At 43.6% G+C, this 12,500-nt stretch overlaps 1 protein-coding gene and 1 long non-coding RNA gene across 6 annotated transcripts in view; both read left to right on the forward strand.

The window, feature by feature from the left end:
* Nucleotides 1-5,036, forward strand: part of uckl1b (uridine-cytidine kinase 1-like 1b) — a 35,323-nt gene extending 30,287 nt beyond the window's left edge. For 4 of the 5 annotated variants that reach the window (XM_031565633.2, XM_012841747.3, XM_012841748.3 and 1 more), the window contains exons 12-15: nt 1-36; nt 2,358-2,465; nt 2,964-3,120; nt 4,339-5,010. The exon at nt 1-36 is cut by the window's left edge and continues 87 nt beyond it. In XM_031565633.2, coding sequence (XP_031421493.1) covers nt 1-36; nt 2,358-2,465; nt 2,964-3,120; nt 4,339-4,418 — 381 coding nt within the window. In that variant the 3' untranslated portion in view covers nt 4,419-5,010. Of the gene's footprint in view, nt 37-2,357; nt 2,466-2,963; nt 3,121-4,338 lie in introns of all 5 variants that reach the window. The other variant, XM_012841749.3, reaches the window with a different exon arrangement.
* Nucleotides 5,037-5,702: 666 nt separating this feature from the next.
* LOC116220251 lies at nt 5,703-7,417 on the forward strand. The gene is made up of 2 exons (XR_004163505.2): nt 5,703-7,092; nt 7,139-7,417. It is a non-coding gene; the product is annotated as an uncharacterized LOC116220251 (long non-coding RNA).
* The last annotated feature ends 5,083 nt before the right edge of the window (nt 7,418-12,500 follow it).

The following is a 12,500-nucleotide window of genomic DNA, read 5'->3' on the forward strand; positions in this document are numbered from 1 at the left end:
CTCATCCAGACCAATCAGGACACAGGCGAGCCAGAGGTACACGCCCACCTGCCTCTGACGGGCGCCGTGTTCAGACCGTTCCATAGCGAGAATCTTATGCCAAAGAAACACCATTTTCGAATGTCTTCGCTTTCGCCCGAAACATTTGTTGTCGTTACCAAAATGGATTAAATTACAAATGTATTTGGCACGCTGTCAAACATCATGGCGATCTGTTTGAAATTTTAGCCAGAGATCAAAACATTACCGTATTTGTGCAATGGGAGAGGAAAGCATTTTGACTATTGGAACACAGCTCTGAAAGAAAACTGACTATTGGAACACAGCTCTGAAAGAGAACTTTGACTAAAGAGATGTAGCAGTTACGTCTTTAACCCACTGGCAGGAAATATCGACTGTAGCCCTGTAGCACCCAATATATATATATATAATTGACTGTGGAAGTTTTATATATATATATATATATATATATATATATATATATATACCCACTGAAGTTCACGACATCCAGTATCCAGATATAGGCTATCCTATGGTATAGGCTATGAAGTTATACGCTAATTGTTCAACCCCCCCTTCGTCTACACTGGCAGCTCTTTAGGGGCGTTTTAAAGCCTAGAGGGCTACAATTCTCTTTGCTTTAAAAGAGAACCTTTACTGTTGGAACAGAGCTCTATAAGATAGGGCTGAACGATTTGGGGAAATAATCGAATTGCGATTTTTCCCCAAAATATTGCGATTGCGATTTAATATGCGATTTTTTTGTTTTATCCTAATTTTTTTCCCAACAAATCGTAATGAATGATTTCAATATGACCAACACGATATTAGATACATTTAGTGTAAATTATTATTTCCCACAATTACATTTTTTATTTAACTGCTTATTACAGAATCAAGAACAACAAATCGGTGCATTTAAGTAATTTAAACAAAGTCATTGTAAGAATAAACACAAGGCATGCACTTTTTAAACATTGTGCAAAATTTACCATCTAAAAAAAAAATATATATATATAATTATTTATTATTTTTTTAAGATCACGTTTTTAATCGCGAACGTTGCGGTTAGAAAATCGCGTTCTATCATATCGCGATTAAATCGCAAATGCAATTAATCGTTCAGCCCTACTATAAGAGAACCTTTACTGTTGGAACAGTGCTTTATAAGAGAGAGTGTCACGGAACGAACAGACTTCGAGAATTGGATGATTGGAACAGAGTTTATTGCAAACGGAGACAGCCAGGAACACACAAGACAGACAACAGGTTGCAGACACAGAGATGCTGATACGAACACAGAGAGGCTGCGGGAGAATCCTCAACAACACAGTCTCTACCCTCGGAGGGGCGCAGGCGCGTAGCTCTGCTGGGCACTGGTGGCCCTCGCGATCTAATCGCCGAACTCAATAAAGCAGAGGCAACCTCTGAATGAACCAACTATAAAAGAACAAGCCGTTGCGGCAAACAAAACACGAGTCACACTCGGCTAGACACTTAACTAAACTAAAACTAAGTTTATACCCAAAACAGGAACTAAGGCGAGGAACTAAACTGAAACAAACAATGACTGAAGAGAACGTAATCCTTCTGAAATCCAATGGTTGTTAATCCGTTGAAGTGCGATACCAGACACCTGAGTGAAGGGAGTGTGAGGTAGGGCCTATATGTAAGGGCTGTGACAGGTGTGGGTGATTATGAACCCGGTGAATGTAAACGCGGTGCAGGTGAGTGAGGCTACAGGTGTACGTGATCAGTATTCCGGTGAGTGAAGCGAGAGAGTGGAACAGGTGTATGTGCTTGTGTGATTGGGGACCTGAATGCCGCTGATGAGCGTGCAGCTGGGAGAGTTAGTGAGCTGAAGGGGGCGTGGCCGGAGCGGAGCTCCGCAGGAACCTGACAGAGAGAACCTTGACTGTTGTTAACGGTGCTTTAAAAGAGAACCTTTACTGTTGTTAACGGTGCTTTAAAAGAGAACCTTTACTGTTGTTAACACTGCTTTAAAAGAGAACCTTGACTGTTGTTAACGGTGCTTTAAAAGAGAACCTTTACTGTTGTTAACAGTGCTTTATAAGAGAACCTTTACTGTTGGAACACTGCTTTATAAGAGAACCTTTACTGTTGGAACACTGCTCTATAAGAGAACCTTTACTGTTGTTAACGGTGCTTTATAAGAGAACTTTGATTATTGTTAATAGTGCTTTAAAAGAGAACTTGGATTATTGTTAATAGTGCTTTAAAAGAGAACTTTGATTATTGTTAATAGTGCTTTAAAAGAGAACTTTGATTATTGTTAATAGTGCTTTATAAGAGAACCTTTACTGTTGGAATGCTGACTCAGTGTTTCCTGTGTCCAGCTGCACTATCTGCGTCTGCCCAAAGACCTGAGTGAGGACCACGTTATCCTCATGGACTGCACCGTGTCCACGGGCGCCGCCGCCATGATGGCCATCCGCGTCCTACTGGTGAGTGCCTCCAACCCTATGGCATATATATCATTATTTCAACCGCCCATAAACCACATCATATACGCCTCCAACCCTATGGCTTATATATCATTATTTCAACCGCCCATAAACCACATCATGAGTGCCTCCAACCCTATGGCATATATATCATTATTTCAACCGCCCATAAACCACATCATGAGTGCCTCCAACCCTACGGCTTACAGTATATATCATTATTTCAACCGCCCATAAACCACATCATATATGTCAGCCCTGTGTACTGGATCCCTATAGGACATTCCTTCATGGTAGGCTAAGGTGAATACAAAAAATAAACTCTTAAGCATTGAAACTAACAACTTTTGCTTTTTAGTTAATACAGGCCCTTGTGCCTCTAAAAGAGGGCAATGATGATTGTTATGCTTTGGAGGATGTATAGTAAGTGTGTGTGATTTGTTTGTGTGTGTGTGTGTGTGTGTGTGTGTGTGTGTGTGTGTGTGTGTGTGTGTTTAGGACCATGACGTGCAGGAGGAGAAGATCCTGCTGGTCTCTCTGCTCATGGCTGAGATGGGGGTACACTCTGTGGCCTACGCCTTCCCCGAGGTCAAGATCATCACCACCGCCGTCGACAAGAAGGTCAACGACCTCTTCCACATCATCCCCGGCATAGGTGAGTGGCACTCCGAGAAAAGAAAATCAACACAATTAACAACGAAATATACGTATTTGTGTGTGCGTAGATATTCTTTACTATGATACTAAAAACGAATCTGAAACGTTTCAATTATTAAAATCTCAAAGCGGATCTGCGCACGTTCACCTGCTGTGTAGCTGACTGTGGAAGTTTTTTTTTTTTTGTGCGTGTGTTCTGGAAAAAGTTGTCCGTGTTGGCCATGGAAGGCAGAAAGGCCTATTAATATATATGCATCACTTTCAGGTCTAGTGTGTGTGTGTGTGTGTGTGTGTGTGTGTGTGTGTGTGTGTGTGTGTGTGTGTGTGTGTGTGTGTGTGTGTGTGTGTGTGTGTGTGTGTGTGTGTGTGTGTGTGTGTGCATATTCAAAGGCGTTTCGCTCATATACTCTTCATATCCGTCATGTCAGGTCTTTAAGAGCCCGCAGGTGTGTGTTGAAGCCTCAGGTCTACTCTGTAGCATACGTCACTATTGGGCTGTAGAAGCTCATGGCGTTAGCAGCGGTTACCGGCCCATTATCACACCTTTGCAAAGGCAAGGAAGGTGCAGTGCAGTGGAGATACCTCCCTCGCCGACAGTCACACTGGAAAGGTCCAGAGACTTAACATGTCTGCACCTACCAAATCATTGCAGTTAAATCGTGTGCCCCAGCGTTTCTGTAAGCGCCGACATTTTTTGATGGCGAAAGCACGTAAGATTCCCACCATGTGCTCTTTTTTTTCCATTACTTCACGAAGCACTGAAATTATTAGGAAAACCTGTTTCACTGTTTCTGAGCCCTTTTCCAATATCGAGTTGCAGAAGTTAATGCTGATATTTTTTAGTTTAATGTAAAATGTCACCTTTATTTTTGTGTCAGTGTCACATTGTAAGGTTTAGCTATTTGTTGGCCATATTGTGGTGCCTTCTGTTTTCTGCTCAGTAAAGGCTAACCTTTCTTTGATGGCATAGCTATGAGCGTGGATGAATGTTGGTTCTTAAGAATTAAGCATTAACCCAAGACATTTGATTTAGTTCAAATTCAGTTCAAATATTTCTTTATGTCCTTTAGTTCGACAGGAAATGTGGAGGTGTATATGTGGAATCTCCTTGTTTGTGTGTGTGTGTGTGTGTGTGTGTGTTTTCTCCGTGTGTATGTGTGAGTGTTTTCTCCGTGTGTGTAACGACTTCTTCACTTCTCCTCCTCCTTCGTTGAAGGTAACTTTGGGGATCGTTACTTCGGTACTGATGCTCCCCCCGACTGGAGTGACGAGGAGCTGGACGAGCCCAGTTATTGAGCGACCCATCACCTTGGTAACACAGGGAGCGAGGTTTCTATGGAGAGGGGGGGGCAGGTTCAGCCCCCCCCTGTCCGGCAGCTAGACGGACCCACACCATGGGACCACCACTGTTTCCTGACATCCAGCTGGGAAATACAGGCATGGGTTTGGGCTCGAAACAAAGAACAATCACTCACTGTATACTGTTTTTGCTTCTTTTCACATTTGTGAGAAAAACAAATGTTTTATGAGAAATCTTTGTATATATTTTAAATTTTTACAATCATTGGTGGAAATATATGTTTTTATCTCTGTGGTCTAAAACGGTATCACTTCAAGTGTTTCTTGGCGATGGCGAAGAAGAGAAGTGATGTCTTGCCTTACGCGTTACACAAACACGACGTCTCATCAAAGACTTTTGGAGTGTGGTTTGGAAAAACGAGTGAATTGGCGACTGCTGAATGTCAATCTTTTTTTTTTTTTGGGTTGTTGTAGCTGACTCTTGTTTGAGCTGCATTTTCTGTTGCCTTTTTTTTACATCTCTGAAGAAGTTGACCTTTTTTAGAAGCAGCCGTGCCGTTTGTTGTCGAGATGTGCACAAGAGAGAGGCCTGCTCTCAGCTCTCTGCTCTCGGTGCTCAGACACACTGCTCTCCGCTCTCAGCTCTCTGCTCTCTGCTCTCAGACACACACACACAGACACACACACACTGCGCATTCTTTGAAGGACCTCTTCATGGAAAAAAAAACTTGTGGGCGTCATTTCTTTTACTCCGTCTATGTTGTCCCCCGCACTCACTAACTCACTCACACACTCACTCCCCCTCCCCCACCTATTCAGTCCTGCTGACCACACCACACGACGTTGCAGAAAACACGGGTCTGTAGCGAGCTCAGCCAGCATTTTTCTAAGCAGAGAGGCCAAAGACTGTGTTGTTAGGAGCCACCCGTGGGTGACGTTTAGAAGTAGAAGCTCGATGATTCTGGAGGCAATAAAGAAGATATTGCCACGTGGCGGTTGTTAATTACATCACACTTGCGTTTAAGATCAGTGAGAATCCTGGTGATGTCGTCTACGAGGCTTTTTTTAGTTCATTGGCAAGTTGTCGTCGTCTTTTGTCCTTCATCTACTTATTCGTATTCATATTTTAGGCTGTTGTATATTCTATCCTGATAACACACACAGTAACGTGCTACCTCATGATTGTCTGTGTGTGTGTGTGTGTGTGTGTGTGTGTGTGTGTGTGTGTGTGTGTGTGTGTCTGTGTGTGTGTGTCTGTGTGTGTGTGTGTGTGTGTGTGTGTGTGTGTGTGTGTGTGTGTCTGTGTGTGTGTGTGTGTGTGTCTGTGTGTGTGTCTGTGTGTGTGTGTGTGGTACTGTAATGGGCAGAAGCTCAGGCACACACACACACACACACACATGCAGTCTGTGTCTCACACATATTCGTTCTTCTTTCTGTTGCGCACGCCATCCACTAATCTTGTAATTTATTATTTTGACGAAAAGTCATGCCATCTTGTTCTACCAAATAACAAAAACAAAAAAAGACCTATTAGAGATCTATCACCTTTCTTATAGCTATTTGGGTACTGGATGTCAAGGAAGAAGAAAACCAGTTGTAGCGAGCAAACGTACCTGACCACACTGTGTTTAATTGTTATGGTGTGGCGACCTGCTGACTTGACCATATATGGCATCAACTGATGTGTGTGTGTGTGTGTGTGTGTGTTTCTGTGTGTGTGTGTGAAGCTGCGCAGGAGCCAATCACGTGGCTCGTCAGTGGCGGGTTTTGTATTTCTAGTTAAAATAATTGTTCTTCATGCTGCGACACGTTTTGTTTTTTATTTTATTTTATTTTATTTTATTTTATTTTATTATTTCACCCCAGAAAGCACTTAGGTCTTTTGATTGCATGCACAATGTACATCACGCCGTATGTCTTAGATCGCACTCTTGATGCCTGAGCTCGATCTCTTTTCTTTTTTTCCAGCGAATGTATTACTTTAACCTACGTCAGTTATTTATTTCGAGCTGAAACGAGATTTATCGTGTCTAATCATTTCTTTGTGTATTTGTTCGAGATGCTCGGTTTGTTTGTTTTTTTGCTCCGGCTTTTTTACGGTGCACTAGACAGCAGCGATTGTTCAATCCCCAACACACACACACACACACACACACACACGTGCACTAGACAGCAGCGATTGTACAATCCCCAACACACACACACACACACACACACACACACACACGTGCACTAGACAGCAGCGATTGTACAATCCCCAACACACACACACACACACACACACACGTGCACTAGACAGCAGCGATTGTTCAATCCCCAACACACACACACACACGCACGCACACACACACACACACACACACACACACACACACACACACGTGCACTAGACAGCAGCGATTGTACAATCCCCAACACACACACACACACACACACACACACACACACGTGCACTAGACAGCAGCGATTGTACAATCCCCAACACACACACACACACACACACACACGTGCACTAGACAGCAGCGATTGTACAATCCCCAAAGATGTGCGGACATGCCCCTGCGAAGCTTGGATGCGGAGAAGGAACAAAACAAACAAACAAAAAATGCGGAAATGCCAGCCTCACCAAATCCTACTAACCCACTCTACCAGCACTCTGTACAGTGGGTAGGTGAACTCGACTAACCCACTCTACCAGCACTCTGTACAGTGGGTAGGTGAACTCAGACTGCGCTATGAGAACAGTCAGCAAGGGCGGGGATGGATAGCTGCAGGTGTGTGTGTTATGGCACCAGTTAACCACCACTGTCCAGCGTAAACAGAAAGCTGGTGTGTGTGTGTGTGTGTGTGTGTGTGTGTGTGTGTGTGCAGTGCCTCCTGTTATAGCCAACCGTGTGCAGTGATGTGCTTTCATTCTCTCTCTCTCTGTATTTGCATGGGATGTTTTTGTACTGCAAAAAAAATGGCATCTTAAATAAATTTCATTATTTTATGTATTTCTTTGATGTGTCCCTTTTGTGTGTGTCCCCCCCCCCCCCTAGGAATGTATACTTAGAAAGCACATCTCGGTCTCACTGTTTCACTTCACTACCTGTGCATATCTCTGTTGTGTCCTAGTTAAGTGTGTGTGTTTAAGAGTGTTGTGTCCTGTGTCCTGTGTGTGTGTGTGTGTGTGTGTGTGTGTGTGTGTGTGTGTGTGTGTGTGTGTGTGTGTGTGTGTGTGTGTGTGTGTGTGTGTGTGTGTGTGTGTGCACACATTTTTGTTTTTCCACTGGTAGTTTCATTTTGAGTAGCAAAATTGCTTAGTTTCCTGCACCTTAAATCAACTCATCAACCAACCAGCTTCCAGAAAGGGGTACCACACCATCAGCTCAACAGAACACACACACACACACACACACACAGAGACTTCTCGCATGCAAAGCCACTGAAGTGGGCCTCAGCATATGCCCAATCACTTCCTCAATCACTGGTCACTTATTTTTCCTGAACTTATTCTAGCTCTGAGCTAGTTGCATTATGGGGGGTTCCAGGGTGAGGAAGAGAGTGTGTGTGTGTGTGTGTGTGTGGGGGGTGAGTGTGTGTGTGTGTGTGTGTGTGTGTGTGTGTGTGTATGGTGTGGTGTGTGTGTGTGTGTGTGTGTGTGTGTGTGTGTGGTGTGGTGTGGTGTGTGTGTGTGTGGAGACGACACGACACGTCTTGCCTTTGTCTGCACCTTTTGTTCGAGACAGGAGGAGAGGAGAGAGATTCATTCACACTGCCAGAACACACAGGAAGGATACTGTGGTTGTCCTCATGGTATGGAAACTAGCCTCGATATATTTCATCATTTTCCATAATTAGCTTCGAGACTCGAAGCAGAGTGAAACCTGAAAAAAAAGAAAAACTTAAGATGAAGTTGAATAAATTGGTAATTAAAACGATGATGTTCACCTTTGAGCCCACAAACCTATTTTTGTCAGGGTTGTGTTGAGTTTGTCTGGCTTGTTAAAGATGTTTTATTGTTTGTTAGCTCCAAGAATAATATTGCATTTAACTCTTCACAAAGAGCAGAGATTATTTTTGTAGCTCACCCTCGGCTGCAGTTGCCATGTAATTAACTCAATATGAAGTAGGTGTGATGCCCTTCTTTTATTTTCGCTTCAGTGAAATATTTTGCTGCAGATAGAAATCTCACTTTATCTGCATCAACACAAACCAGTGCCCTCAAAATATGCAAGAGTGCAAGATAAAATACACTTGTGTATACAAAATGATCTACCTCACAACATTTACTATTTGTGCACAACAATGATATGTAAGTGTATGAGTGAGCTAAATTTGGCTTTTTTTTTTTTTCAAATGGCCCTCGATATTTGAGATGTCATGGAAAGTTTACCACGAGCGCGATCAGGCTGACAAACAGGAAGAAGACTAGCGCTCATATGTGGCAGAGCCTGCATCCCCTGAGCCATAGGAGAGTGGCTGGTGTGCTCAGAGGCGTGTGTGCATGCGTGTGTGTGTGTGCGCGGGTGTGTGTGTGTGCGCGGCATCTTATTCTTCACAAGCCTACATCTGACAGAGGAGTGCAGGAGAGGGAGTTGCCGATATTTTTTGGCAAAGACGTCCTGTCCTGCCAATCAAGAATGGACCCTTCTGTCTGTCTCTCTCTCTCTCTCTCTCTCTCTCTCTCTCTCTCTCTCTTCACTTGCTCTGTGTCGTTCTATCTCTCGCTTTCAGTATCACGCTGTCTCTGTCTCTCTCTATTTTCCCTCTCTCACTCTCCTCCTTTCTCTTATTCTCTCTCTCTCTGGACCGAGGACCAGCCAGCTACAGGTGTGTACTGGGGTGGGAGAGAGCCGGGCCACCATCTCTCCCCCTGGCCTTTTTTTATACACAATAAGGCTGAGACAGACGGAGTAAAGTGTGTGTGTGTGTGGGGGGGGGGGGGGGGGGGGGGCAGGAGGGCAGACCAGGGTAACTTTTGAGCTATCTGATGTTTATTTGACACGTGGCGGCGTGGTTGGGGCTTCAGGCTTGGGCCCCGGCAGGCTTTAAGCGCTACAGGGAGAGAGAGGGAGGGAGAGAGAGAGAGGGAGGGAGGGAGAGAGAGAGAGAGGGAGAGAGAGAGAGGGAGAGGGAGGGAGAGAGAGGGAGAGAGAGAGGGAGGGAGGGAGAGACGCCGCCGTCGAGCTTTAAGGGCTCCAGGGGCCTCTGGATGCCATCCGACGACCTCCTCAATTATTCAGCCCTGGAGAAGAAACTGCATTTCAGGTTTTCTTTTTGTTATTTTTTTTTTTTCTTTTTTGCCCTTCTCTCATTTATCACCCGCACTTCAGAGCCTGGCATAGCAGGCAGAGAGAGAGAGAGAGAGAGAGGGAGGGAGAGATGGGGAGAGAGAGAGAGAGAGAGAGAAGGGAGGGAGAGAGAGGGAGAGAGAGAGAGAGAGGGAGGGAGAGAGCGAGAGAGAGATGGAGAGATGGGAGAGAGAGAGAGAGAGAGAAGTGAGGGGGGGTGCTGATGGGCCCCGGCGACACTGAGGACTGGAGTGTTAACACTGCGAGTGCATGCATAATTGGGCGACTGATGAGCACAGTGGGGTTTGATTTGTATGGAGCTGCGAGGGCCACGCGTGCATTAAGCCTCGCCGCCACGGCTCCTCGTTTCTCTCCGTCTCTGAGTGCGCATAATAGAATAATGGACAGCGTCTGCTGGCAAAGCTCAGTAGAGTTGCCATTTACTATTGTTATTTGCCCCTCTGGGTCTCGGGAGCCAAGCTTGACGTTATTAACCGACATGAAAGTAGACTCTTGCATTCACTTCATTCTTTCAAATCGTACAGTATGTGCCATAAAATCTGGGGTGTTGTACATTAAATTAATTCTCAGAGGATTAGTAAATATTTCAATGGCCATTTCTTTTCTTCCTACTCTTTTATAAGTGTTTGTTTTTGTAATTGATTTAACACTGCATGAGACACAGTCATGTCTCCAGACAATGTTCTGCCGCTATTTTTTAATTCGAGCATTACCTTTGTTGTGTTAACTGAGAATGTATAATGCTGATAAATACTTTGTCAAAAAAAAAAAAACAGAATGATGTGATTTTGCTCCTCTACAGTTTTACTAGAAAAGGTTTACATCTTGAATATGGCTTGAATAGCTTTGCAGTTCTCAATGAAAGTTTCATTTTTGTGCTGGTGTCCTGTCCTGCGATGTTATTGGCTGTCACTGTGTAAGGGTTGAAGAAGTGAGAGATCAGGCATCCTGTGTGGTGTATGTTTTTTCTACACATGGTCAGGCCTCTGCTGCTGGGTGAGTAGGCTGCCTTCTGCTCAATGCCCGGCCTCAACAGCAAGCCCTCTAATTGCCTGATGACCTACAAGAGAGAGAGTGGCCTTGAGCGGCCGGTGGGTGTTTTAGCTGTTGGATACGGTGGCGTGTGCGGGCGGGCGGACATCTTTTGAGCGGCGCTTTCAAGGACTGTCCATCCTGAGAATGGTGAAATGTCTCAGGCACAATCTCAGGTTCGTCAGCCCATGAAACGCTGCTTTCCTAACTGCCGATCGATTCCGGACTGGTTTCAAGGGAATGATTTTGAAATGACATGCGTTTGTGGTCATGCTGATCCAATTGTGAACGGCCAATGTTTACCAATGCATTTGTTTATGTGTTTTGTTTATGAGCTACTACGCATTGGCAAGTCAAATTGTACAGGAATGAATTAATAAAAAAATCCAAGTTGTGTATAAGAACATTTGAGTGGACTGATTGGTTTTTATTAAGATTAATGCACACAGACATACACAACAGCCGGAATAGATGGATCCTGCTTTCCGTATTATGCGTACAATAACCGGCTATTTTTCATTAATAATTCACCACTTGTGTGAGGAGTGCATTTGTAATGAATGGGATCTTGACTGTTGATAAGATTAACCTTGTCTTTGCAGTGAAAGGGGTGACTCATTTTCACAGTCGATATTTCTAGTATTAATGGTCAGTGTGACAAAAGTAAAGATCCTTGAAGCGTATTTTTTTCACTGTTGTGTTTCCAAAAGCTTCCAAAAAAAAGTGGTCTTGTGGCTCAACTTACCCCATGTGAGGGGGTCCGTGATCCAGCTGAGAAAAGAGTTACTAACTATTATATTAACCATATCTTAAAGTATAACTCTAAATATAATTATTAATAATTACATCCCTTATTCTGCTGATTTGATTTGGGTTCATGAAATAAATACTACAACTCGTTTGTCTTCAGTTCTAAAACCTGAAGATGGTTTGCCGAAGTCTCTAGGATTGAGAAATAGATATGGAGGTATTAAAATTGAATGAACCTTAAATTCGTGCACAGATCATTTGTTTTGCTCTTTCAGTGTAGACTCTCAACTGTATGTTTGGCAAAATAGCGAACGTGTTAGCCTATACACATAACATAAACACCAACATCTCACATAAGGTTCTCAATATTCGTATAATCGCAAACTTTGTAACCAATGACAAACACGTAGGCCTACATGTCATGGAAAATGCTAGAGTGATGCTTCTGTCATCCACGAGGAGGTACAGCAAGACTAGGCCTACTATTTCATGACTATGGTATGGAGCCCCTATCTGTGTTTTCTGTAATGATGTGGCATGACAGCTGTTACATCTAAATATTACATATACACCAGATACATAATGTCAGTTATTCATTGTTAGGACGCGACCCTGATTTAAACACCAAATATTTGACTTAACTTCATGTAAACACGAGGGGGATAAGATGACCCAACGGTTGAACTTACCCCCAAGGCTCTGGCTCATTTTGCCCCACAGCTACCATTTAAGGAGAAGTGCTTAGTCTAGACTTTCGCTAATTAACTAACATGTTTTTACACGCGGCCAGTTCATCAACAGTCCATAGCTACTTGAAACTTTTTACTTGTGAAACTAGATAAAGATAACGCGATCAATCACTTCAGATGTGAGACTAAGTAAGCCATAGGCTACCTGATACACCCAAACAACATTGACAGGCAAAACAAAGTTTATTTTTGTTTTTGTATGGTTTTTTTTTTTTCATCCACAGTTATTTGTTCCACAGCAAGATACAAAT

This window comes from Clupea harengus, chromosome 4, assembly GCF_900700415.2.
Source record: "Clupea harengus chromosome 4, Ch_v2.0.2, whole genome shotgun sequence".
Taxonomy (NCBI): Eukaryota; Metazoa; Chordata; class Actinopteri; order Clupeiformes; family Clupeidae; genus Clupea; species Clupea harengus.